This window comes from Cannabis sativa, chromosome X (assembly GCF_029168945.1).
Source record: "Cannabis sativa cultivar Pink pepper isolate KNU-18-1 chromosome X, ASM2916894v1, whole genome shotgun sequence".
NCBI classification, from domain to species: Eukaryota; Viridiplantae; Streptophyta; class Magnoliopsida; order Rosales; family Cannabaceae; genus Cannabis; species Cannabis sativa.
In genome coordinates this window covers 51446990-51474440 of record NC_083610.1, presented here as the reverse complement: position 1 = coordinate 51474440, position 27451 = coordinate 51446990, and the positions used below count along the sequence as shown (strand labels likewise).

The window sequence follows — 27451 nt, the reverse complement described above, 5'->3', positions numbered from 1 at the left end:
ATTCCTCTAAAGTGACAGTTGGCTGCCCGGAGGGACCCGCCCAGGGAGTTGCTCTTTTTGTCCCTATCTTATGTCTCGGCAACTGGCCCAGACCTCTCAAGTGGCATGACTGCTCACCCCACACATGTGTCATAACAGGCATATCTGTAAGAAATTGGGTGGGGTTGACATTATACTGGCGCAGGACATTGGTTGGTGCTGTTTGAGTTTCACGAATATCAACCATTTTGGCCTTCAAAAAAATTCATGAAACTATTAGAGTTAAATAGAAATTAAAATATACCATGAGTTTAATAAAAATATAAAATTATTTACATGCAGTTGTTGCGTGTGCTCATCGCGCCATTTGTTGTACTTGCAGTGGAACTTTTCAAAAGTATCCACAACACTTCCAAGGGGTAAGTTATACAGGACTAAGATAACATCCATGTCTTTTCTAGGGGCAGTGCGCCCTGGAATCAACAGAGACAACATCAACGACTCAGCTTTCATGCACTTCCAAGGGGGTAAGTTATAAGAGACTAAAATAACAGGCCAGATACTGTAAGAGTTACTCATGTTACCAAAGGGATTGAAACCGTCAGTGGCCAAAGCCAACCTCACATTTCTGGGTTCAATTGCAAAGGATGGATGGCATTTGTCAAATTGCTTCTACTCTTCTACATCTGCAGGGTGCCTAAGCACGCCATCCTCTTTGGGTCTCTTATAGTAGTGCCATCGCATGTCCTCAGCTGAGTGTCTTGAACTGTATAACCACTCCAGTCTCGGAATTAACAGAAAGTATCGTAAAACATTTCGAGCAACTTTTTTCCCGTCTCCCTTTTTCTTTTTCCAACAACTCTCCCCACAAATAGGACAAAAATCTTTTTTCTCATTCTCTTTCCAAAACAAGGCACAGTGATACTTGCATACACCAATGGATTTATAACCTAAACCAAGGTTACGCAACTTCATCTTCGACTCGTAATGAGACTTAGGTAATTATGTACCCTCCAGAAATAACTCAATCAATATGGAGAGTAATATATTAAAAGAATGGTTACTCCACTTATTGAGAACTTTGCAGTGCATCAGCTTCACGAAAGCATTGAGCGCTGATTTTTTGCAATCCGGGAACAATTCAGTTTCCATATCCTTTAATAAATCGTCGTACTTACCACCATCATTCAAAGGGGGCTCACTGAAGGAAGCAGTGGTAGAACTTGTATCGTCAAAACTAGAATTTCTCTTAAATACCAACCATCGAATCTGCCATTTCTTATTCATTGTTGTCTACTATTTCTACAGCCGGTTGCGTGAATGACTCCCTATGAAAATAACATGTCGTGTATGATCGTTGGATGCCATGCACAAATGGATGTACCCTTATATTATTGGGAGTCTTGAAGTTCACATTTAGATATCTCTTGCAAGAGCATCGTGTAACTCCGGCAGAATTTATTTGCATTCGAGCAACTCAAACAAACTCATCCACACCCCTAGGACTCTACAGATCATATGTTTAAAGTCATCCAGCTTCTGTCGCTCACCATATTTCTACATAATATAAAAAAAGGAAGTTCAAAATAATGTGTAAAGACCACATTATTTTGAAATCACGAACCAGCCAGGGTCTTTGTCTGAGACAACTAACTAGCCAGGGTTATGTGTAAAGACCACAAACTGACCAGGGTTATGTGTAAAGGCCACGAACCGGCCAACGTCACAAACAAACCCTGTGTGCCAGCCAGAAGCTCAAACGAGTCACAATAATATTTTTCAAAAAATTCAAACAATGTTCTTCGTGTTCTTTGTGACTTTAAGAGTCAATAGTCAAAATGGAGTTCAAAATTCAATCTTTTTTATCGTAAAGTCATACATTATACATCCTAAAGCTATCAAGAGAATTATAATGTAAAAAAGACTACACTATAATGTGAGAATCAAAGATTTTAAAAATCTTGAAAAAGCTTAAAGTCATCAATGACAGATTCAAGAAAATAATGAAAAAGTGAGATTTAAAGACTTACCCACTGAGGAAGACTGCATGTAGATACTCGGGGAATGATTAGATTGTCAAAAAAAAAAAAAATCAAAAACCTGAAGGAATTGAGGTGTTTAAGGCATCGGGCTTGAAGAGGGAGATGAAAAGTTTTTTTCTCATTTTTCTTACAGAGAGAATACAAAGGAGAGAGAGAGTGAGAAATGAAATGAAACGAAATGAACCTTATATATGTTCTGAAGTGCTTTTCCCCCAAAATTTAATGAGTGGTTATTTTTTCCATAAAATAATCATGCAGGGGAAAAGAACACCAAATGTTCCAAAATGAGAAAGTGTGCAGCCGTTACACAAATCCCCATAATGATTGTTAATAAAGTCATTTTTTGTCATAAAGACAAGTCACCTGAAGAGTCAATTACATCATTAGGAAAAGCTGTCCGATAAAGGCTTTTACAGTCAAGACTGGAGCTAAAAAGTCCTTATCTGTATAGATGTCTGCATATAGACTTGGGGGAAAGTGTTATCCCAATTTTTTCCCACCTAGTGTGGCATATCCACATAGATAGAACTAAAACCACGTGGGATTCGGTCTCTCAATAAGTGGAGAGAGTTACCATGCATGGCTCATTAATTGTCAAGACTTTGAGATTGTCAAGTAGGAATAAATGAGGGGAAAATGGTGAGCCACGGAGACCTTGGCCGGACCATACCTAGTCGGCAAATAGAGCTTCATGTGCCAGCCAGGCCCTAAAAATAGGGCAGGCCAGCCAACACGTTCAAACATCATCAAAGGAAGGTTAAACAAATTGTGGGGTGCACGACCATCTTTTGAAAGATTCTCAAGCTAAATTTCAGTTACCGGATAGATCCAACAACCCACAAAGATAGGGATATTACCTCAAGATATTAGTCTAATATTTTAGGGGTTTAATTATCCTTTTTTGCATTTTAAATATAAGATAAAAAAGAAGTTATGTTTCCTATATTAGAGGAGATATTTATCTATTTAAATTATGATCTTTTGTAAGCCTTACATTATATAAAGGGCATTAAACCACATGAAAAGGAACCTGAATTCTAAGTCACACACACCCATAGCCTCTCTCTAAGCCCTACATGCCCCTCTATGCTTCCAAGACACTTTGTTTATTTTCATTGCAAAGTCTAACAAGTTACGAATCTATATAACACTCAATTCTCACTACTGTACCATTGAAGAGAGCCATAGCTATAAATTTTAAGGTCCAAGCCTATAATCCGCGTAAGAATAAATACAACTAAAAGAGAAGTAGGTCATTACTCATTCATAAAGGAGGTCGAATCTCTATAAATTCCTGGGTTACTTTCATCATTTATTATTATTATTATTATTATTATTATTATTATTATTATTATTATTATTATTATTCTTTACACGTGAAAATCAGCAATTAATAAGGTTTTACTGTGAGTTGACCATATTCTAAGTAAACAATATTATCATTTTTAATGTTCAAACAACTAACAATGACAATATGGGGAAGAGCAAAAAATTTAGGGTTTAAAAATCCTAAAATATCTCAATTTTAAGTATTTTTAAATTTCTACAAAATATCTAGGCATTTTTAAATTTATTTTAATGTTTGAAATGACTAATAATTAAAAAATAATAAAATATGTAAAATCATATATTTCTAATATCATTTTTCTTAACTTATAATTTAAATAATAAAAATAATAACTAAACAAGTCAATTTTGAATTTGAATAATTATGCTTCGGATATCTGTAAAATATCTAGACTAATTTTAAACTTTATTAATATTTAATAGGCTTATCATATTTTAATTAAAAAATAAATCATATTTGGTAATATCTAATCTTATAAATTAACTCATAAATAAAATTAATATATTAATCAATTTTAAATTAAAATCATAATTTAAAACTAATTAAAAATAACAAAATTTAATTTTAAACCCCTTAAATATTTAAATAAAAAAATTATCAATTTAAAAAATATATTATCAATTTATAACTTAGATTTAGGTTCAAACTTAAAAACAAAATCACAAATTTTTAGAATTTTTAGGTAACTATTTAATTAAATAATGAATTTTTAATCAAAATACAAAAAAAAAAATCCCATAATATTCAAATTTTGCACTGTTTGGTAACGAGGGGGCAGGTAACTAGTTACCTTGTCCGAAAGGCCCCTGGTGACCTTCTCAGCACGCAGACATGGCTTGATGCCTTAGAAACTCCCACACGAGGTCCCTTGTGGACCGAGAGATATGTAGAGGGATCACACCCAAGAGACAAAGAAAACTCGGCCTTGATCTAGAGCTCGTGCGCACAAATTGGGGGGGGGGGGTTTCCATGGATGTTACATGTAGAAGAGACCTTTGGGATCGAGTAAACTCAGCTAGGTCCGAATTGTCACGAAAATGAGCAAACATCCATCTTTAAAATCGAATTTTGGGTTATATATTGACGTGAATTCTATTCCATAAAATTCTCACATGCTTAAAATTTAACCAACTTTAATTCTAAAATAATTTTATTCATAGAATGTGAAAAATAAAATTATTTATCATAGAAAATTTCACATGAAATTCATCAAATCTAATTTTAATGCAAAATTCAAGCAAAATTTGTTTCTAAAATATTGTTAAGCGTAAAATATGACTAATAAAATTATTTTTCATAGAAACATATACAATTTAACATAAAATTTATCAAATCTCACATAAACAAAAATATGAAAAATCCAAATCAACCCCAAAAAATAATTCAAATCATTTTAAATCTATATTTTCATGAAAGTAAATCATTACCATGACTTTGAGGCTAGTTGTTAGAACTTATTTTACTAAGATTAGATACTAAACATGTATATGTTGATTATAGTGTATAATCTAACATTCTAAATATGAATAATCATAAAATGATAAATAAACATGTAAAAGTATAATAAATCTTACATTAGTTACAGTAAAAATAATATTTGGATCACCTTCCTTAACCTGGTAAAGCGACAGTTATTTCTTTCTGTTGCAAAGTAATAACAAGTATTGAACCTTGATCTCCTTCCTTAACCTGGTAAAGCGACAATTCTTCATAGTCTTCTACAAAGGTTTGAGTATCACATTGAATAGTGTGAGCTGATACTTAATTTACCTTTAGAACACATTTTGGGAGTGAGAATTCGAAATCCATGGTGTATGGCTATTTCAAAATTTCTGAATGAAAAAGAAGAGGAGGATGAGATATTTGGATTTTCTATATTCTTGTCTTTCTTTGTATAGATATTCACTTAGGGTTCTGAGATGGGCTAAAATAAAGACAATTGGGCACTAAAATCTTTCCATGATCGAAATACACTTATGGGCCATAGAGTAAGATTTTTTTTTTCAGTTTATTTCAACTTCGTGAAATAATGCTTCTTTTCTAATTTTTCCACTTATCTTATCTAATTATTTAAATACTAATTTTAATTTAATAATTATAAATAATTACCAATACAATACAATAAAAAATATATTATTAATTAGACCCATAAAGTGTGTTAATTAAAAAATAAATCCCTATTTCTCTTTTTCTCAAAATAGCCCAAACTTGGTAACAATTCTCTAATAGGACATAGTCTATTTTTGAATTCTGATTGACTTATTAAATTAATTAGTTGAGTCTACAAGATGATATTATCCCAGAAAATGTGGATACCATGGGCCTATGTAACCAAGCTCCCAATAAGCAGTATTCGAAATTTATGAATAAATTTTCTGACTTATTAATTCCTTCTGACTCCAATATAGATCAATTGGCCAAAGATCAACTAAGTGACATTGACTTAGAAAATACATAATGGTAAGTTTATGATATTTTTTCCATGGTAAATATCGGTCCGGTTCGATGTATAGACGATACATCCGATACCAGTTTACTTTGTTAATACACTGGAATGGAGATTTCACTTATACAAGTGTAAGTAAACCACGTCGCTAATTATCACGTCAACGTAAATCCAGTACACTAATAAACCGTGGGACTAAATAGTTTGAAGCATATAATCATGATTATTTTCTACTATGTAGACAACACTATAATCATGAGTATATATATGTTCAGGGTTTAATAGAATTAATATATTAAATATATAATCATGAAATTAATCATTTGAATCATGCAACATAAAATGATTTCTGATTTTTATCAATTAGTAAATAAGAATAAATTGAAATAGATTTTATTTAGGGCATAAAATCTCAATAAATGGTAGTGTAGGCTCAGGTGTAGACTTTGATGGTGAGTCAAGAGTAGGGGAGAAGTGGGGTGAAAAATAGATGGGCATTTGGAATAGGAATAGTAGGATTTGGATCTTCAGCTGTACCAGTTTGAGTAGGTTTAGACTGTTTATTTTTAGCATAGACAAAATGGTACTCATTGGAGATAACATAAAAAGAGATAAAGAATCTGCCAGAGGCACACACACACACACACTTATAAACTTCGTGTTTTAGACTATAACCATGAAAAGTGCACTCTTCAGATATAATGGCAAGTTTGTGTCTATTTGAGGGTCAAGTATTATGATAGTAGGAGCACTCAAAAACCCTGAATTGAGAGTAATCAAGCTGCACATGTGAAAGAGTTTGTTAAGGTGGGTATCCTCTTTGAGTACTGAAGATGGAAGCTTGTTAATGAGAAAGACAGAGGCACGAACTACCTCATCCCAAAATTTTACGGAAAGAGTAGCATGAGCAGCAAGTATCAATGCAATTTTAATGAAATGCCTATGTTTTCTCTCTGCTACACAATTCTTTTCATGAGTGGTGGGACAAGAGAGTTTATGAGGAACACCATTATAAAAAAGATATGAGTGAAGGTCTAAAATTAACCCCCAATTATATTGCAACTATTTTATGGGAAGATTCAGCTCTTTCTCAGCAAGATTTATAAAGTTAATGAATATTTGAACAACATAAAACCTATTTTTAAGGGGATAACCCAGGTAAACCTCGAGTATGCATATGTGAAATGACCATATTAGTTATATCCATTAGAAGAGACCATTGGAGAAGGACCCCATAGATCTGAGTGAATAAGCTGTAGAGATTGTGTGTATTCAATGTTAGATCTAAGAAAAAGAGATTTGTGAATTTTACCAAGGCAGCAAGAGGAACAAAAATTTGATGCATTTTTATTATTGTTCAAAATATTACATTTGTTCGTTACATTTGGGAATGTCTTGACAGTAGGGTGTCCAAGATGAGAGTGCCACAATTGAAACAAAGATTTGCTAGTGGTGTTTGTTCTAACAGATTGAACATTATTACACGAAAATTTAGGTGAATTAATTTCTTTGTATGAATGGATTCTGAGATAAGGAGCTGATAGACTTGAAAGTATGCTAGAAGGGGAAAACACATAAAGGACAACTTTAAGAGTACTCTCCAACAGCACCTTGTGTGTTTCTTGATCCTTGACAAGACAAAATTCAGGGTGAAATTCAAAGAAAACATGGTTGTCAAATGCAAATTGAGATACACTTGTCAGGTTCTTGGTTATTTTTACGACACATAGAAAATTGTTAGTGTTAGAATTATGGATTTTTCAATAGAGAGAAAATGTTTCTTACCAATGTTCTCAATAGTTAGGCCAGTGCTTCCCATGTACACCTGATCTTTACCATTGAAGTTATTTTCTCGAGAGAGATTACCCTCATTAGAGGTGCAGTGGTGTGTTGCTTCAAAGTCTAGATACCAGACATTATCACAAACAATATCAGTTGTGGCCACCATAGCTGTTGATGAACCTTGAGTGGTGTGACAGAACTAGCTCCAAAACCAGGGAAATCTGGATTAAGTCTTTGGTAACATTTGGATGCATAGTGTCAGGTTCAAGAACAGAGTTGGCATACATACTTATTGTTTGAACCAGATCCACGATCTAAGCTATTGTTTGGTGCAAATCCAAAAGAGTTAAAGTTTCCCCTTCCTCAAGTGGTAGGTGGACGAGAAGAAAAGGCACCTGAGAAATTGTTATTTCTAGAGTAATTTTTATTACTATTATTAAGTGTACCTCCTATTGGATAAGGAGTCCAGTGATCGTTTTCGTTATCGTTTCCATGTTTATTTGAGTCAAGATCCTTGTACTTGCATTCAATTAGATGTTCTTGAGTCGAAAGAAGAGCTTCAAGAGCAGTGACTTCAAGAGGTTCGACTCAAGAATTCATATAAATGACAAAAGTGTCATAGTGAGGAGATAGTAATCCATGAAAGATAGCATCCATATGTTCTTTATTTTAATTAGTATATCCAACAGAATTGAGTTTGTCAATAAGAGAGCAAACCTTGAATAGGTACTCATTGAGAGTGAGAGCACCTTTCTTGAAATTTTGTAGCTCAATTATGTATTGATTGATTTTTGCTTCCGTTTGTGACGCAAAGTACATTCGAAGAACTGACCAAAGCTTGGCTGAGATTTCACTATTCATAAATTGTGTGAGAATTGGCTTGGCCATTGATAAAAGTAACCAAGAAAATAATAGTTAATCATGTTGTTCTCAATCAATGAAGGCAGGATTCAATGTTCCAGAAGCATGATCATTTTTAAGAGACATTGCGGTGGTGGAGTTGCAGTACAGAAAATATATGGTTCAAGCTTATGACCTCTCATAGTGGAAAGAACTTGAGGTTTCCATAGAAGGAAGTTATCATGATCTAGTTTTGTAGTTAACTTGTGAAAGAAAATAATAGGCACGAACAACAAGGTTGTAGCGCTTGTGGGTGTTGACTGACTTGTTGTAGATGAAATGGTTGGTGAATTGCCATTGATGAACAACGAGGAAGACAAAAAATCAAGAATAATAATCAGATCCGCTCTAATACCATGTAAAAGAAATAACAGTTTGAAAATAATGATTCGCATTAATTTGCAAATGAAGTATTACAACCTTTTTAGTAGAGGAATATACAGAAATTCAAAAAAAACTAAGAGCATCCATGAAACTCAGTCCCTGATTTTTACTGGTGCACATCTCAGAATTGGCGTAGGGGAAGTAGCTGTCCTTGGATCACCTTGGCTGGCAGATGGGATTAACCCGTATGTAACTTCTACACATCCTGCTCTTGAGCAATGCAGAGTTAGGCAACTAATACAGATGAATGGTGCAAGTTGGGATGTGGATTTGGTAGCAGATCTCTTCAACAGCAGAGATGCGACTATAATTTTGAACACCCCAATAAACTCGGGTATAGGTGATAACTACTACTGGAAGCATGAAAACTCAGGAGTTTATATGGTAAAAAGTGCATACAAGCATATACAACTTAGTAAAGGCAATTGGAGTGCTGATATGGAAGAAGAAGTTTGGAAAAAGTTGTGGAAAATCAAGGTTCCTGCTAAGGTTCTGCATTTTATGTGGAAAGCGCTTACTGGATGTTTACCTACACGAGTGCAACTCCTAACTAAGCATGTTGATGTCCCTTGCTTGTGTGTTTTCTGCAATGTTCATGATGAATCAATAAGCCATGTTTTGCTTGAATGCCCCTATGCACAGAGTTGTTGGAATCGGGCAGGAGTGAACATCACGGCTGCTGCTGCTGGTTTTGATTTTTCTCTCTGGTTTGAGAGTCTTTTGCACCGTGGACGGCCAGGCATGGTTGAGGAAGGATTAATGGTGGCTTGGTCTATATGGAAAGCAAGAAATGAGTTGCTATGGAACAATTAAATTCGAACTGCTGCGGATGTTGTCATTGGTGCACGTTCAGCCCTTGATCAATGGAGTTACGCTCAATCTCATCGATTTGATCCCTTGTTGGTGCCTGCTGCCACGAAAAACAAGGAAGAGCATTGGATTAAACCAGAAATTAATAAAATCAAGGTAAACGTGGATGGTGCAATTTTTCACAGCAATGGATCTCATGGTATTGGAGCAGTGGCTCGAGATAGTGATGGACAATTGATTGAAGCTTTCACTGCTCTGAAATGTGGAGTCGTTCAACCAGCCGCTGTTGAAGCTTTTGGAATTAAGGAGGCATTGAGTTGGATCAAGTCTAAGGGATGGTCTAATGTTATTGTTGAAACTGATTCTATTGTGTCAGTTCAAGCACTTTCTAGTTCTCTTTTTATGCCTTCAATTTTTGGTTTGTTAATTTCGGATTGTAAAAGTTTGTTAAACTGTTTGGTTAATGTTTGTGTGTCTTTTGTTCCGCGATCTGCTAACAGAACCGCCCATTGTTTGGCTCGGGGTTCTTGTTATTGGTCTGATCGCATCTTCAATGTCAGCAATGTTCCTAATGCTGTACATTCTGCTATAATGGCTGATTTGGCTATTATAAGTTAATGAAGTCCACCTTCTATTCAAAAAAAAAAAAAAACAAGTCATGTTTGGTTAGTATTTTTTAAAAACAATATTGACTAAAAGTGAATTGGTTTTTAAAACAGAAAATAACATTTTGTTGTTTTCAAAATTCTTGTTTTTTGCAACTTTGTTTTCTGAAAAACTGTTTTTAAAAAACAAGGCCAAACAAGCCAAATTGTTTTCAAAAAACAATTTTGTGTTTTATAAAATAAAAAATAATTTTTTAGTTATGATGCCAAACATGCACTAAATTGTCCTTACCTATTAACTAACTTACTAATTAACAAAAAGAGTTAGTTACAATAGGTACTAAAAAGAGAAGCTGCTTTGAAAAGAAAAAAAAAAAGACAGCAGAAATTGGTTTCAGGAAAAGAAAAAGATAGTAGAAAGTAATGGGTAGATATCAACCTCATATTTCAATATTCTTTTATCAATTTAATTTCGTCTTCGAAAATACACATCAAAATACTTTTTTTTCTCTATTTTCTTATTTTATGACGATATTCATTTCATTTACAATACAAAACTTGCAAAATTTCAAAAACTTATGAATATAGTTTACACAACGTTCATGAATTCTAGTTTACTATGCGTGTTAGAAAGACTTCAAACTTATTTTCAACACTGTAAATTATTTAAAAAAATTCTATAACCATCACCGTCATAATAAAAAAGAATAAAAAAAATATTCATTATGTGTTTTTGGATGCAAATTTTGAGCAAGAAAATTCAGTATGGTACAAAATACTACTCTGAGCTTAATTTTTGATTTTTTTTTTTTATAATATAACCAATTTAAAGAAAAATTTTAGGATAAATAAATACAAAAAATATACTCAGTCTTGTCATAGAACCTCTAGATCAGATTATTATTAAATTTTATTTCGATAAAAAATCAAATTAAGATCGTATTTTGTACTACTTTAAAAAATATAGAGTCTAATTTATCATTTACCAAAATAGTAAGATCAATCAATAACTTTTACAAAAACACAACATTCAAAATAAGATTTAAACGAATGCTAACTTCTTTGATGACTTTCTAAAAGTCACATTCGGTTTAATATTTTTGTGTATACATACAATACAACACAAATATATATAAATATTAAGTTACGATAACTACAACTAATTAAATAATTTTGGTGTGGATTAAAAGTAGCGATGATGATTGGAGTGAGATGGAGTCAGATAAGCTCGGATTTGGTCTAATGCCGACTGATTACATGTATTCGATGAAATGCTCCAATGATGGAAATTTTGAAAAGGGATGCCTAACTTCATACGCCAACATTCAATTGAGTCCATCTGCGGCAGTTTTGAATTACGGACAGGTAATAATTATATTTGTAAATATAGCATTACCATTTGTATTTGTCTTTATTGTGTTTAGAACTTCATTAATTGAAACAACCCAATACACGCTAACAAGTTAAAAGGGGTAGAAGCCATTTGAAGTTTGAACATTAAATTATTAAATTAATCGATAGATAGTGGCTTGGTGAGGACATATGCAACTTGATCAATGGATGGAACATAACAAACAAACAAATTCTTCTTAACTATTTAATCTCTGACAAATTACAAGTCTATTTTGACATGCTTCAATCTAGCATAGAAGAAATGTTTAGCCGCAAGACCAGTAGCACTTTAATTATCAATTATAGCAGGATAGTGAGCTAATTTAACTCGAAGTTCACTAAGAAGTGAAGTAATCCATTTGAGTTCAGTAGTTGTATTAGCCAAAGCTCGGAACTCACTTTCAGTGCTAGACCTAGCCACAACATGCTATTTCTTACCTGACCAGGAAATGAGATTGCCACTCAAAAACACAACATAGCCACGTGTAGAATACCTATCACTCACACAACTTGCTCAATCTGCATTAGAGTGGCTTTTGAGGATCATGGCAACAACTGTAATAATGAGTAATCCATCTAAAATTATGCCTTTAATATCTCAACAACCTTATAAGCTTCCTAATGTATAGTGGTTGGAGAGTTAATAAATTGATTTAGCTTGTTGATAATAAAGGCTACATCTAGCCGAGCTAGGGTGAGATATTGTAGGGCTCCCAAGGTGAATCTGTAAAGTGTTGGATCATCAAAAGGTTCACCTTCCTGTAGAGAAAAGTTAGTAGAAGCACTTGATTGATTAGGACAGCAATTGGCTCCTTCCATGTGCAGTTTGACCAATAAATCTGCAATATACTTAGTTTGAGACAAGTACATACCAGATGAGTCTCTAAAAACTTTATACTCCCAAAAATTAATGAACATCACCCAAGTTTTTGAGAGAAAAATGCTTGTTTAGATCACTAACTAGTTTGGAGATGAGTGTCTCATTGGATCCTATTACTAAAATACCATCAACATAGACAAGAAGAATGGTCAATGTTGATCCGAGCCCATATACAAATAGAGAGGAGTCTAATTTTGAAGCTTGAAACCCCCCACTGAAGCAAGTTGGTCTTAAGCTTCTCATTCCAAGTCCTACGAGCATGTTTAAGATCGTAGATAGCCTTTTTTAAACACCAGGCATGATTAGGCTTACTTTTATGGCTCTAAAATTGGATCTCAGCAAAGCCTATGATCGTATTGAATGGAGCTTTTTGGAGTCAGTTCTTAGAAAGATTGGCTTTTCGAATCATTGGATTTCTTTGGTGATGAAGTGTGTGAGTTCGGCAAGGTACAATGTGATTCATGGAGGAAGAACAATGGGGCCGATTCTACCATCCCATGGTATACGCCAAGGTGATCCTTTATCACCTTATATCTTTATTCTGTGTGCGGAAGGACTATCAGCTTTGATTAGAAGATATGAGGCAATGGGTTTTATTCATGGATGTAAAGTGGCGAATGGGGCTCCTAAAGTGTCTCATATGCTTTTCGCCGACGATAGTTATCTGTATTGCAAAGCCACTCTTCAAGAAGCCAATCGAATCAAAGATCTTCTTCGCCAATTTGAATGTGCTTCAGGTCAGAAAGTTAACTTGGGGAAGTCTTCAATCTTCTATAGCACTAATACAGCAACTCATGTTCGGGAGGATATCAATACTCTGTTACAAATGCCACAAGCAGATGAAAGGAGTATGTATCTGGGCCTCCCCAGTACGATGGGAAGAAACAAGTCAGCTGTTTTGGGTTTCCTGAAAGATAGAGTCAGGAAAAAACTTCAAGGTTGGGATTCGAAGGTTCTTTCTCGTGCTGGTAAAGAAGTTCTAATCAAGTCGGTAGCGCAAGCTCTTCCTAGCTACGCTATGAATGTGTTTTTACTCCCGTTGGAGATTAGCAGAGATATAGAGAGTTCCATGGCGAGATTTTGGTGGAAGAGTTCTTCGAAGGAAAACAAAGGCATTCCTTGGATGTCTTGGGATCGCATGCGTAAAAGCAAGAACAATGGAGGTCTTGGTTTTCGAAATCTTCATGATTTTAATTTGGCTCTGTTGGGAAAATAAGGTTGGCGCTTCTTAACAAGACCCGAGTCCTTAGTGTCTCGAATTTTTAAGGCAAGATATTTTCCCAATGGAACATTCCTCTCGGCCTCTTTAGGAAACAATCCAAGCTTTGTGTGGGGAAGTGTTTGGGAAGCTCAAGCTCTTGTTCGTGCGGGAGTTCGTTGGAGTGTGGGGAATGGAGCTTCTATTAATGTGTTAAACGAACCATGGCTTCCTGATCAACAAAATCCATTTGTAAGTTCTTCTCATCCAGCCCTCCATCAAGCTAAAGTGAACAATTTATTGGCCATGGACATGGTTTCTTGGGATATTGATGTATTGAAAGATTTATTTGAGGAGAGGGATCAAGATTTAATCTTGCAAATTCCCTTAGGCATCAACCAGGAATCGGATAGGCTGTTTTGGACAGCGGAGGCTAATGGAATGTATTCGGTTAAGAGTGCATATGCTCTTCAACAAAATCTGAAAGGTGGGGGCTCTGAGATTGCAACCTCGATTTTTTGGAAGGTGTTATGGTCCTTGAAGCTGCCTCCAAAAATAAAAAACCTGATGTGGAGAGCCGGTTCTAATTGTCTCCCAACGCTTTCTCAGCTTGCCTCTAAGCGTGTTCCCGTCAACACACGCTGTCCTTTATGTGAGGAGATGGACGAGACAATTGCGCATGTTCTTCTTACCTGCAGAATGGTTAAAATGGTGTGGGAAAGAGTCGGCATTGGCACTTCTGGTATTGCAGCAGGAAGTGCGTTTTTGGACTGGTGTGTGCATGATTTCACACAGTTTGCAGCCGAGAAACAAGGCCTGGCTGCTGCTCTTTGTTGGGCAGTTTGGGGCGCAAGGAATGATGTTGTTTGGCAAGGAAAACCGTTCAATATTTCAGCTATAGTTGGCTCTGCTAAAAGCTATCTTGATCAATGGAAACACGCTCAAAAAACTCAAATTGAGTCATTATGGTCTACTCTTCAAGACTATGATGGAATGGAGTGTTGGGTAAAACCTCAGGAAAATAGTATCAAGATCAATGTTGATGCAGCTATTTTTGAAAGACAGAATCGGTTTGGTTGTGCTTTGGTGGTGCGTGACCACAATGGTATGCTTATCGAGGGCCATACTAAACTACATATCGGTAATATTGCTCCTACTATTGCTGAAGCTCTGAGCTTTCGGGAAGCTCTAAGTTGGCTCAAAGATCAAACATACAACTCAATTTGGATTGAGACGGATTGTTTATTGGTGGTTCAAGCCCTGAGGAACTCGACTATTCTGTCTTCTCAATTTGGTTGTGTGATTCAGGAGTGTAAAGCCATGTTGGCTAATCTCAATAATGTTTATTTTTGTTTTGTTAAGCGGTCAGCTAATAGAGTCGCTCATGAGTTTGCTAGAGCGTCACTATTACATCCTTATTGTACTTTCAGTATGGAAAACATTCCAACTGATCTGTTACCTGTTTTGGTGACTGATTTCGAAGGTTAATAAAGATTTGATTTTACCTTTCAAAAAAAAAACAAGAAAGGACAAAAAGCGGCCCCACCTGCTTTATTTTTGAATCTTCTTTAGTCAAATCAAATGATCTCTTCATAGCATCCACACCCGTAGACCCCGTACACTCACCCTACCCACACCCGCTCGAACACGCCCGCGCCTGCTTGCCCCGCTCACGCGCGCCCATGCCCGTGCCCGCTCGCCTGCACAATACACTTACATAACGGGAACAAACTTCAGTTCGTCTGAGGTACAAAATGGAAGGGGTATTTTTAGTGTAATTTAGGATTCCAGGTATGTGAGGTCACTTAGGACTCTCAAGTCCATTGTAAAGGGGAGGATTTTTGAATTTCTTGAGAGCAATGAAATTATAACACTTGGAAAAATTTATGAGATCCTTATTCCAACTACTCTAAATATTCTGAACTTTGTTTTCTTTTATTGTGGAGTCAAGCTATCTTTTAAGTTTATTGTCAAGCGTTAGTTAAAAAAGTCTACTTATATGGTTAACGAGTTCAGACTGTTAATAATTTGGCACCGTCTGTGGGAGGTGACACTCAAAAGTGACGTCATTTCCTTACCACAAGTTATTGAGAAAATGCTGAGGCATTCTCGTCGCCATCAAGAGGTGGAAGTACAGCTCGATGACCATCAATTGATCACTTCGCTGCCTCCCGCGCCTATGTCAGCCGCCGAAAGAAGAGGTGCTGGAGATAAGATGCCAAAGAATAGGGGGACACCAATGGTCAAAGACCCTCAACGGCGGAGGAGAATGGGCGACTCGATGACAACCCGATGAACAACCCACAAGATGGGGTGACTCCCTCCCTCACGCTTGAGGAGGACAATGGAGCTTGATGGTCGAAGGCTCCATCTCTAATAAGGAACCCACTGCACTGGAGCTGAAAGATCCAGGAACCTCTCACCATTGATTGGAAAAAGAGAAGCAGGCCTACTCCGTGAGTTGCAGCTCACGAACTTGACTACACAATGAGGAAATGAATGAACTGAGGCAAATACACCTAGTCGGGCGAAGAGAGCTAGAGGCTAGGAAAAGAAGAGCGAACAAGCTGGAGGACGAAGGGGTATTGAGGTATTCGACAAATAAGACCCTCAAGTCCTCGCCGCATGAAGCTTTAACTCAGAGAAATCCTAAGCTTCCTCGCGACCCAAGAAACAGAGTCCAAGGCGATCCATGGAGACTTGAGGGAGCAGCTTTGCCAGAAGGCCATAGCCGAGAAGAGCTCGCTAATAGTAGACTCTCTTTGAAATGAGAAGAAGGCGAAGCCAGCCACCACTGATCTACGGGAGAAGTTAACTTAGAGGAGAAAAGAGTTAGACAAAGAAATGGAAGACCTTCGACGGAGAATAGCTTTGGCTGCATCTGAAGATTGTAATTGGGAAGAGGAAGACTTCGACGAGGAATCCCCTTCTCAATACAGATCCAAACAGAGCCCTTACCCGTGAACTTTAAAGAGCTCAACATGCTCCCATATGAGGGCTTAATGGACCCAAAATACCATCTTGATGCCTTTAACGAAATAATGAAAATGAAGAGGGTCATGAGCAAAGCGAAGTGCTAGTGCTTTGTGGTGACGCTCAAAGGGGCAGCGTAGAAATGGTTCAGAAGGTTGGCACCCGGATCCATCACCTCTTAGAAATAACTCATTGATGAGTTCCTGGCCCAACACCATGTGTCTAGGGACTATACTATCCCTAGAACAAGCTTGGAGAATATCAAGCAAGGAGATATTGAAAACCTTCAGAGCTACATACAACACTTCAATACCGAAGCGACCAGGGTAGGAAGGCTGACCAAGAATGAGCACAAGATGGCCATCGCTGCAGGCGTCAGTCCAAAAAGTAAGTTGTGGAACAACATGCATAAAAGGGAATTAAAAGACTTGGAGGACTTCTACGAGATGGCAAAAAAGTATATCCAGGTTGAGGACGGTCATGAAAAATCTCACTAAAGGGAAGACTGAGCTCGGTGGGTCGACCAACCCCCGTGCACATGAAGAACCACGAAGGAAAAGAGACTTTGATGGAGGCAGGAATGACTGAAAGAAGGGAGTTAGGAGAGAAGAGAAGCCCCAGCATAGGGAGTTCACCTATTACACCAGAATTACATGCTTGAGGGAGCACATCTTCCTAACGAATGAACACCGGGTGCTGTTCAAGAAGCCACCCTCAATGAGAAAGGATAGGTCGAAGAGAGACCCTAATAAGTTTTGTAAATTTCACAAAGACATCGGGCACACAACGGAATAATTTACCCACCTCAAAATGGAAATTGAGGACTTAATACAAAAGGGGTACTTGGGGGCTATCAGGGGGAGAAGAGACGCCTTGAAGAGAGGGGACGAGAAGGGGAAAGACAAGAAAACCCTTGTGAGGCTCTAGAGATAATAAGAGATGTTATGACTATCTCTGGAGGGCCTAGGATAGGAGGAGCCACTCTCAAGGGGAGGGACAGGTATCCCAAGGAGGCCAGACAACCACCTATGGTAATGAGCCTGGAACAAAGATCGTTGAAAAACTCGAAAGAGGAAAGTTACTCCATAACATTCACCAAAGAGGACGCACGTGGGATTCATTTTCCCCACAATGACCTGTTAATACTAGTAGTATAGCTGGATAATGCTAGGGTCCACCGAGTACACGTAGACAATGGAAGTTCGGTCGATATTCTCTACCGGAGCGCCCTAGAACAAATGGGGTTGAGTATGAAGGATTTGAAGCCTTACACAATGCCCATATATGGTTTCACTGGGGACTCTATGCATCCCCTAGGGATGATTGAGCTCCCCCTCAACGTGGGAGAGCGACCTAGGCAATTGACAGTGATGGCCACATTCGTTGCAGTGGAAAGCCCAACAGCTTTCAACGCGGTGCTTGGGAGACCCTCGCTCTACTACTTGAAAGCCATTGTATCCACTTACCACTTAGCCATGAAGTTCCTAACCCTCAGGGGAGTTGCAACAGCAAGAGGTTAACAGAAGAAGGAGAGAGAGTGTTATCACATGTCCCTCAGGATAGCCACGAGAGCCCGCAAATCCATGGAAATTGTTGTATGCGACAAGGAGGCCCACAGCAAAGAGCTAAGGCAGACTTTGACCCAAGGGTTAAGGAGGAGGTTCGTGCAGAACCCAACGAAGAAACCAAAGAAGTTGTGATATTCGAACACCCCTTGAATGTGGTTAAAATTGGGAGAGGACTCTACGTCGCCCTCAAATGTGAGCTATAACAGTATGTTAAAGGGATGGTGGATGTCTTCACCTGGGGACATTGAAGACATAGTGGGGATAAGTCCCACGGTAATGTCTCACCAATTGAATATAGACCCACAGGCAACACCTATAAAGCAGAATAGACAGGCCCTCGACTCGGTGCGATATGCTACATTAAAGGAAGAAGTAGACAAACTCGACCTGCACCTCTTGATACGAGAAGCCTTCTCATCGCTGTGGGTGTCGAACCCTATCTCGATCCCAAAGCTGAATGGGAAGTGGGGGTCTGTGTGGACTTCACTAACTTGAATAAAGCGTGCCCAAAAGACAACTTCCCACTCCCCTGTGTAGATCAGATGGTGGACGCCACGAACGAGAATGAGGTATTGTGCTTCATGGATGCGTACTCAGCCTACAATCAGATCCCCATGAACCCAGCAAACAAGGAACACACATCCTTCATAACGGATAAAGGGCTCTACTATTATCGAGTCATGCCATTAGGCCTCAAGAATGCTGGGGCCACATATCAGAGATTCATTAACAAAATTTTCACCAACCAGATCGGGTGCAATATGGAATTGTACGTGGATGATATGTTGGTGAAGTCAAGAAAGGCGGGAGACTTGATTAAAGACCTTGATGAAACATTCACCACCTTGAGGAAGTATCTAATAAAGCTTAATCCCGCCAAGTGTGTTTTTGGGATCTCGTCAGGCAAGTTCTTAGGCTTCATGGTTAACGAAAGGGGAATAGAGGAAAATTCAGAAAAGATAAAAGCCCTGATAGATATCGAATCACCAAAGAACTTGAAGGAAGTGCAATGCTTGACATGGAGGGTAGCAGCACTCAACCGATTTATCTCGCGGTCAACCGACAAATGTTTACCGTTCTTTAGTATACTTAGAGGAAATAAGCAGTTCACCTGCCGAGAGGAATGTGAGGAAGCTTTCTGGAAGCTCAAAGAACACTTGGGAAGGCCACCACTATTAGCAAAACCAGAGAAAGGAGAATTGTTATTCCTTTACTTGGGTGTGTGAAAACATGCCGTCAGTGTGGCCCTAATAAAAAGGGAGGGGAAATAGTAGCAACCAGTGTACTACGTCAGTAAAAGATTGGTGGACGCTGAGACCCGCTATTGGAAATGGAGAAGTTAGCTTATGCACTTGTGATGGCCTTAAGGAAACTAAAGTCGTACTTTCATGCTCACTCAATCGTTGTGTTGACCAACCGTCCTTTGCGCTAAGTCTTTCACAAGCTAGAGACCTCAGGGTGCCTCTTGAAATGGACAATTGAACTCAATCAATTTGACATTTCCTATGTACCGCGGATAGCAATCAATGAGCAAGAGGTCACCGACTGTATAGCTAAATTCACCTATTAACCTGAAGAGTTGAGACAGCAGGAGGTAGTAGAGGAGGACGTCTGAGAAAGGTAGATGGAAATTTCATGTGGATGGTGTTGGAAATTATTTTACCAAGATCTAGATTTACTAACAAGTATGTTGGATTAACAACCTAATATGAATTCTAAAACAATGAAAATAAACACATATAAAGTTAGAAAACCTTACAGTGGGTGCAGCGGAATAATATGACTCCTTCCGTTCAGATCTCTAGCCCTTGATTCCTTTCTGTAGCAGAGCATCACCAAGATCTGAACCTGGATCTTCTTTTCTCCTCCTTTGATGCAGAAATTCCATAGTCTTCCATACTATGATTGAGATACCACTTGATGTGTGTGGGCACTACTCATCTCACAAGGATTTCGAAATTTTCTCTCTTTTTCTCTCTTGAATTTCGTGGCTTATGGCTTCATGCATACAAGAGAAGAGACACAAAGGTTGCTTTATATAGGGAGAAGGGAGAGCACAACTTTCCAAATAAAACAGTTTCCTCTTTTACTGTGTAATTGATTAACTGTCTTATTTAGTGTGATCCACCACTTTCCTATTATTGCTAGGCTTTGATTAGCAATTACATGGCAATTAAAATTGAAAATAATAATTGGGAAACACACAAAGAGGTGCCGGCCATAGGGTGAAATGGGCCTCACTTGGATTTTGCAGTTTCCTCAATTTTATTTCAATTTCTCCAAAAATGCCATTTTTCCAATTCTAATCATTTAAATGCCAAAACTAATTATTTAATAACTAAAATAGATTATTAAATAATATTGTCATTTAAAATAATTATTAATTAGACATACAAAGTTTCTCAATTAATAATTAAACCTAGAAACCCTTTTCTTTACAATTTCATCCTTAAACTGTGAGAATTCATAAAGTAGACATAGTCTAACTTTTAGAATTATAATTGATTAATTAAAATCAATTAACTGAGTCTTACAAGCAGTATGGTCTCAACTAGTATGGGGACCATGGGTCTATATAACCGAGCTTCCAATAAGTCGAACCGAATTTACCAAGTAAATTCCCTAACTTATTAATTCCTCATTGAATCCACACTTAGAACTTGGAATTGCACTCTCAGTCATATAGAAACGCTCTATATGTTCCACGATATAGACACGTCATTATTTATCCATTGTTATAACCCTAATGTGATCAATGATCCTCTATGTAGATGATTTACACTGTACAGGGATTAAATTACCGTAACACCCTACAATGTATTTTATCCTTAAAACACTTAACCCTGTATAAATGATATTTCACCTAAGTGAAATGAGATCTCCACCATTTATCTTCGTTTGGTTAAGCTCGAAGGAAATCATCCTTTACTTCTATTTGCCAAATAGAAGCTATAGATTCCATATTTATGTTAGCGCTCCCACTCAATTGCACTACCGTGTTCCCAAAATGTAAGTATCACCCTAACCCAAAAGTAGGCTTCACTAACAAATCAAAGAACACGAATAACACTCTTGAGATTGAGCCTAACCATATCAGGATTTCGATCATGTGATCTAGGATCAACAAGTGATATTGAATTGAATAGATATTACGATAAATTTTAACATATCTAATCAAAGTTCAATATCGTTCCCTTCCGATGTATACTCCATACATCCGATACTGGTAAACTTTGCCAATGTCCTGGAAAGGACATAACACTTTTCCAAGGTGTAAGAATACATATCGCTGAGTATACCATGTCAGTCTAAATCCAGTGTTCTGACAAATCAGGGAATAAACTTTTGAACATATAACAAAGATTATATTCCACTGTGCTGACAACTCTATAATCTTTAACCAACTCATATGTTCTGGACTTAAAAAAATTCATACATTATATACCTATAATCATCAAATAAATCATGTGAACCATGCAACATAAAATGTTATTTCTGATCTTTATTAATAAGTAAATCTGATTATATGAAATGAGTTTTATTTAGGGCATAAAACCCAACAAACTCCCACTTGCACTAATATAAAACAAAAAATGCATTTCAAATAATCTTTAACACCTTGATATACCAATCAAGTGTAATAGTAGTAAACTCCTCGTAATGGGATCTGACAGGTTGAATTAAACACAACCTCTTCTCCACCATTACTCTTCCTTAATCACAAAATCCTTGATAATGTGAAATTCCTCTCTATATGTCTACTTTCTTGGGATACTGGATTCTATACTTTTGGGTAACTACTCTTTGGTTATTCAGGTTGTAACCCTAATAGTTAAGGCAAGTTGGAACAGTGCCACAAATGTATAGAACTTTCCTTAGACTGAATAAGTATCTTTCCTGCAACTTTTAACATTCAGTCTGTCTCTGGTAGACCAAGAGATTTCAGATAGGTTTTTACACTTTTCCAAAATCACTACTCCACCCCAAAGTAATCACCATCTCATCAGCAGACTTTCTAGCACAAAGGCAATTCTTGAAATCTGATGTGGTGTAGTCTAAGAGTTTTAAACAAACCCTTATTGACTAACATATAGTTCCTCTTCTTAATCTTAAGATTTACTTGATTGTCTTCCAATGTTCTTCTCCTGGATTAATCTGATACCTACTCATTTCTCCCACTCAACAGCAGGTGCCTGGTCTAAGGCATACTAAAGCATATCTGAGACCTCTCACAGTTGATTTAAGAAATTCTTTCATGGCTTTATCTTTTCTGGAATAGTTGAAACTTTTCCTTAGATAAATAAAATCTATATCTAAGAAGTTGTGAAGGTTCTATAGATTTCCATTGGAAAGAAAATGCTTCAGCATCTTACTAAAGTAAGTTGCGTGCATTAGAGTAAGTAATTACCAGGTATACCACAAGCCATAGGTTTAGATAAACTCAAACCTATAATACTAGGAACAGGAAGTTTTGTTAAGTCCATTGAATAGACTTATGAACGAAAATTTCCTTTCATGTCCTTGTAGTAGAAAACTTTAGGTTACTCCATGTGAATGGATCAAACCATAGTTCTATTGGCTTTCTTTGAACTGCATATCGAATTTCTGGGGAGGTAAGTTTGGATATTATTCAAAATCAAATTAATGATCTTTGAACTGCATATCTACTAACTTTTTCTCCACCCCTATCAGTTCGCAAGATCTTTAACCACTTACCATTGCTAGAAATTCATGAAATTTTTCAAACATTTCAAATTTCTTTTGCATAAGGTAAAATCTAGAGTGATCGTTTTAAGAATACAACGAAAACTCATATCCACCCCTGAATGTACATCCATCTGCGAATGAGATGAACTTAATTTCAGTGGATATAGGCATATTAACTCTTTGCAGAGAATGATCTTGTCAAAACCACTATGAACAAGATACAAATGCCTTAGATTTATAAAATATGTGGTTGTTTCTTTTGATGACTTAAGTTTAGTTACATCAAAGAGTTCTTAGAATAGTGCAAGTGGATTCTGGTCACAGAATACTATGTAGCAATTTGGGAATGATACTTCTAATCTGATATTATTGATGAAATTGTAGCCTTTATATAGGCTGATTACATAGTAGAATTAGGCAACAATCAAGGAAATTAGGAAAAAATACAACCTAAACTAAGCTGTCAAAAACACCCTAAATATAACTGTACAAAGCTATTTACATAGATATTTCTACAAAACTCATACAGTTTAAATCCATTGATAGAAAATGGTTATGAAACACTTGTGAAAGTGTAACTGTATAATTATTAATTCTTTCTTGGACCACCACTACTAATCTAACTCTATGATTTACCTATACAAGTAGGAGATATCTAAGATTGAGGATTTATATCATTTAGGGATAGAATTCTGGGAATATAATCATATGCGTCATCTAATTTCTTAAGAGAAAATATGACTTTATATGATTTATAGACCATTCATCCAATGATATGTCATTAAGCTAATTCGAAATGAATAAGCTAAGAGGAATTAGGATAATTTTGTTTTAAATAAGAATCCAACGATGCTCCGATTAGCGAGAGTCAAAGTAATCTTATTTATACAATCTTCTTGTTTCATATTGTAAAATACTAGTCTAGGGTGTCATCAATTGATGAACAGCTAGATGTTGCATTTACAATATTTATCTTTCGAGATCTAACACTATTATGTTAGTCTAATGGTGAAAATCCAAAAGGATTTATCTCATTAGAAAAACAAATCAAGTTAGACCAACAATGAAGATTCGAAATTAAACTACAATTTAATAATAGAAAATAACATGGTTCAATACAAATTCATACACAATTCAAAAATTATGAAGCACATAGCAAGTAGGAATGACAAGTGAAAATACTAAAACATACAGTCCTAAATAATTTCCAAGGTTTTCAACAAACTGATATCAGTGTCCCGTTTAGGCGAGAGTCAAAGCTACCATTCATTGAATAGAGTTGTCAGCTCATCTAAAATGATCAACATTCTAGCAACCTTTTATTCGATCAAGATGTGAATCCGCGTTGTCCCGTTTAGGCGAGAGTCAAGGCTATTCTATCTTATGAGCTTCCACCATTGTTTCATATTCTTGCAAGTCTTATACAGTCGCCACCATTAGGGTGGTCATAAACTATATAAAAAAACTTACAAGATTACTTATCTTTCGAGATTAAACGGTGCTAACTTGCTAATGAACGTTCCTCCATTAGGGAGGATTACTCACTAAAACAATAGCTATGTAAAACCAACAATGGAGATCGAATATCCTTATAATAATAAAGCTCATTATTTAATGAAGGGTTGTATTTTCTTCTAATATTTATTTTAATCCATTTATTTTACATATATATTTATTTAATTAAAATTTCCAATTTAGAATGAAAAATTCCAAATATAAATTTTAATTTAATATTTATAAATTATACTTAGATGGATATGAAAATAACGTGAATTATTTCCATCTTAGTAATAATTTCCATAAATATTTAGAAAATTATTCAATTTAAGTTGTTTCAAAATTAATTTGAATTAATTTACAACTCAAATTTAATTTTCTATAAATATATATTGCATTTTCGAAAAGGCTTTAAAATAAAATAAAATAAATCCTGGAAAATTACTCTAATTTTATGTTGGCCCAAAATTAATAAAAATTAATTTTTAACAAAAAAATATAATTTCCCTATTTAATTAAATATCTAAGAAAAATTTCAAATATTTAAGTATCATGATAAAGAATCAACTTAAATATTAATTTTCTATTTAATTAAATACACTAGAAAAATACTTCAAGCAAAACAGATAATATCTATCTAGACTTTCATAGACTAATTAATCTATTTTCTAATTATAATATATTTTAGTTCCTTTATTTTAATTAATCATTAAATGAAAAAATCAATGATTTAAGTTGGTCCAAAATTAAATAAATAATTTTCAACTTTAATCTATTTTTCAAATAAAATTCGAAATTTCTGCATTAAAGAAATGCAATTTCGAAATTTTGGGAAATGATTAATAAAATAAAATAAAATATATTTTGAAAATTATTCAAACTTAAGTTATTCTGAAATAAGATTCCAAACTTAAAATAATTTTCAACTTTAATTAAATAACATGAAAATAACAATATTAAAGTATCATGATGAAAATCAACTTAGATATTGAAATTTTCAATTTAATTAAATGTATTAAATTCAAGAAATAAATAATTAAGTAAAGAGGAAACTTAATTATTAATTCTAGTTTAATACTAGGAAAATATACTAAACTTAGATTGTACCAAAATTAATTAGGAAACAATTAATTTCACAATCTATGATATTTTCCTATTTAATATTAGAAATAATAACTAGTACTAGAAATAAGTATCTAGAATATATCATTGACTAAGTGTTTTTCTAAAATTAACTTTAAAATATTACAATGAAAAATAAATTTCATATATTTTAAAAGTTAATTATGTTGCTAATTCAATTTTAATTAGGTTAGACTAATATAATTAACCTAATACAATTATTTAAATAAGGCAAATGGGCCTTCACAATTGGGGTAGTTCATGTGAGGGGGAGCTGGGTTCAGTATGTCGTACCCAATTCTATGACCCCCAACTCTCACACAAGGCCCAAAAGAGAGGAATTTAACCTTAAAATAAACAATTGTTATTCATTGAATAAGCCCAAATCTAATTGGACCTAAATAAATTTCCTTATGTCAAAATTTATTTTAGCAACCTAGTCCATTTACTTAGTAAAAACTTAAATGGGCTTCCTATATGCATCTAAGCCCAAAAGCAAACATATAGGCTCACACAGGTCAAATGATTTGGATGGACCCTATCATGTTACTAGGTTTACACAGATGAATGAAGTACAAAATTTACCTGTTACAAATTATTTATAAGATCTATCGTCAATTGGACTATGATTAAAATCAGATCATAGGATCTGTCAACAAGTTAATCATAGCAATTTAGATCAGATAAATAATAGGTTTGTTAAAAAGTTTTGAATAAACAATATAAATAAACAAACATTGTCCATGTAACAGATGTGAATCAAGATATTAATATAATTAAATTATTATTCTTAAACTAACCAAATAAAGGAAACTAATTTTAAAATATCTAGGTTTATTTGAATCAAATTAAATTAAATATCTAATAAGATCAATGATTTGAAAGGAAAGAATCTTCAATATCATTTCAGATCTTATAATTTAATAAAATAAACCAATTTTAAAATAGATTTGGTTAGACAATTATTTTTTTAGGAATAAAATAATAAATGAATAATAATTACCATAATTATATGTCAAAATATCTCAAATTAAGCAATATTCAAATCTCTACAAAAATATCTATGTTATTTAAATATTTAAGATATGATTTATAAATTTCTAATAAGGAAAAAACGATATATATAGAAAAAAAATATCATTTTTAAACTTATAATTTATAAATAATTAAATATTTAACAAAATAACAAATTTTTGAATTTGAAAAACATTATGGTAAGTATATCTATAAAAATATCTATGTTAATTTCAAATTTATTAATTATTTAATTTGCCATATAAGATAATTTTAATATAATATTTTAAATAAAAAGACAAAGTTATCTTTTAATTTAAAATATCTTAAATATCAAAATATCTAATCTTATAATTAAATAATAAATAAATATTAAAGAAGTTAACAAATTTTTAAATCTGACCATAATAGGAAATATTTAAAATTGGAATATTTTCAATTTAGAAATATTTAAAAAATGGAAAAATGAATTTTGGGAAACAATCCCATGAAAAAAAAAATTGGATTTTTTGGGGAAAAACCCCAAAATCGCAATTTTTGGGAACCGTCGCCAGCAGGCCGCAACCGCGGCCGCAGGGTCGCTACAGCCCCATACGCGCGCGGATCGTGAGCAGGGGCGCCGAGAAAACTCGGCGCTAGCAGGGTTCTTGAGCGAGAACCCTCAGCGCACACAGGGGAGACACGGGCGAGGCTTACGGGCGCTGGCAGGGTGCACTCGGACGTGTCACGCGCGTGCGATTGAGCACCCTGCATACCCGAAATCCCTATTTTCCAAAATTCATAACTTTCTCAATTTTTATCGGA

At 35.3% G+C, this 27451-nt stretch overlaps 1 protein-coding gene across 2 annotated transcripts in view; it reads left to right on the top strand.

Moving 5' to 3' along the window:
* Positions 1–27451, top strand: part of LOC115712735 (branched-chain amino acid aminotransferase 1, mitochondrial) — a 66630-nt gene that overhangs the window by 8519 nt on the left and 30660 nt on the right. The window contains exon 3 of one of the 2 annotated variants that reach the window (XM_030641086.2): positions 11487–11661. In XM_030641086.2, the coding sequence (XP_030496946.2) occupies positions 11487–11661 (175 nt within the window). The remainder of the gene's footprint in view (positions 1–11486; positions 11662–27451) is intronic. The other variant, XM_030641093.2, reaches the window with a different exon arrangement.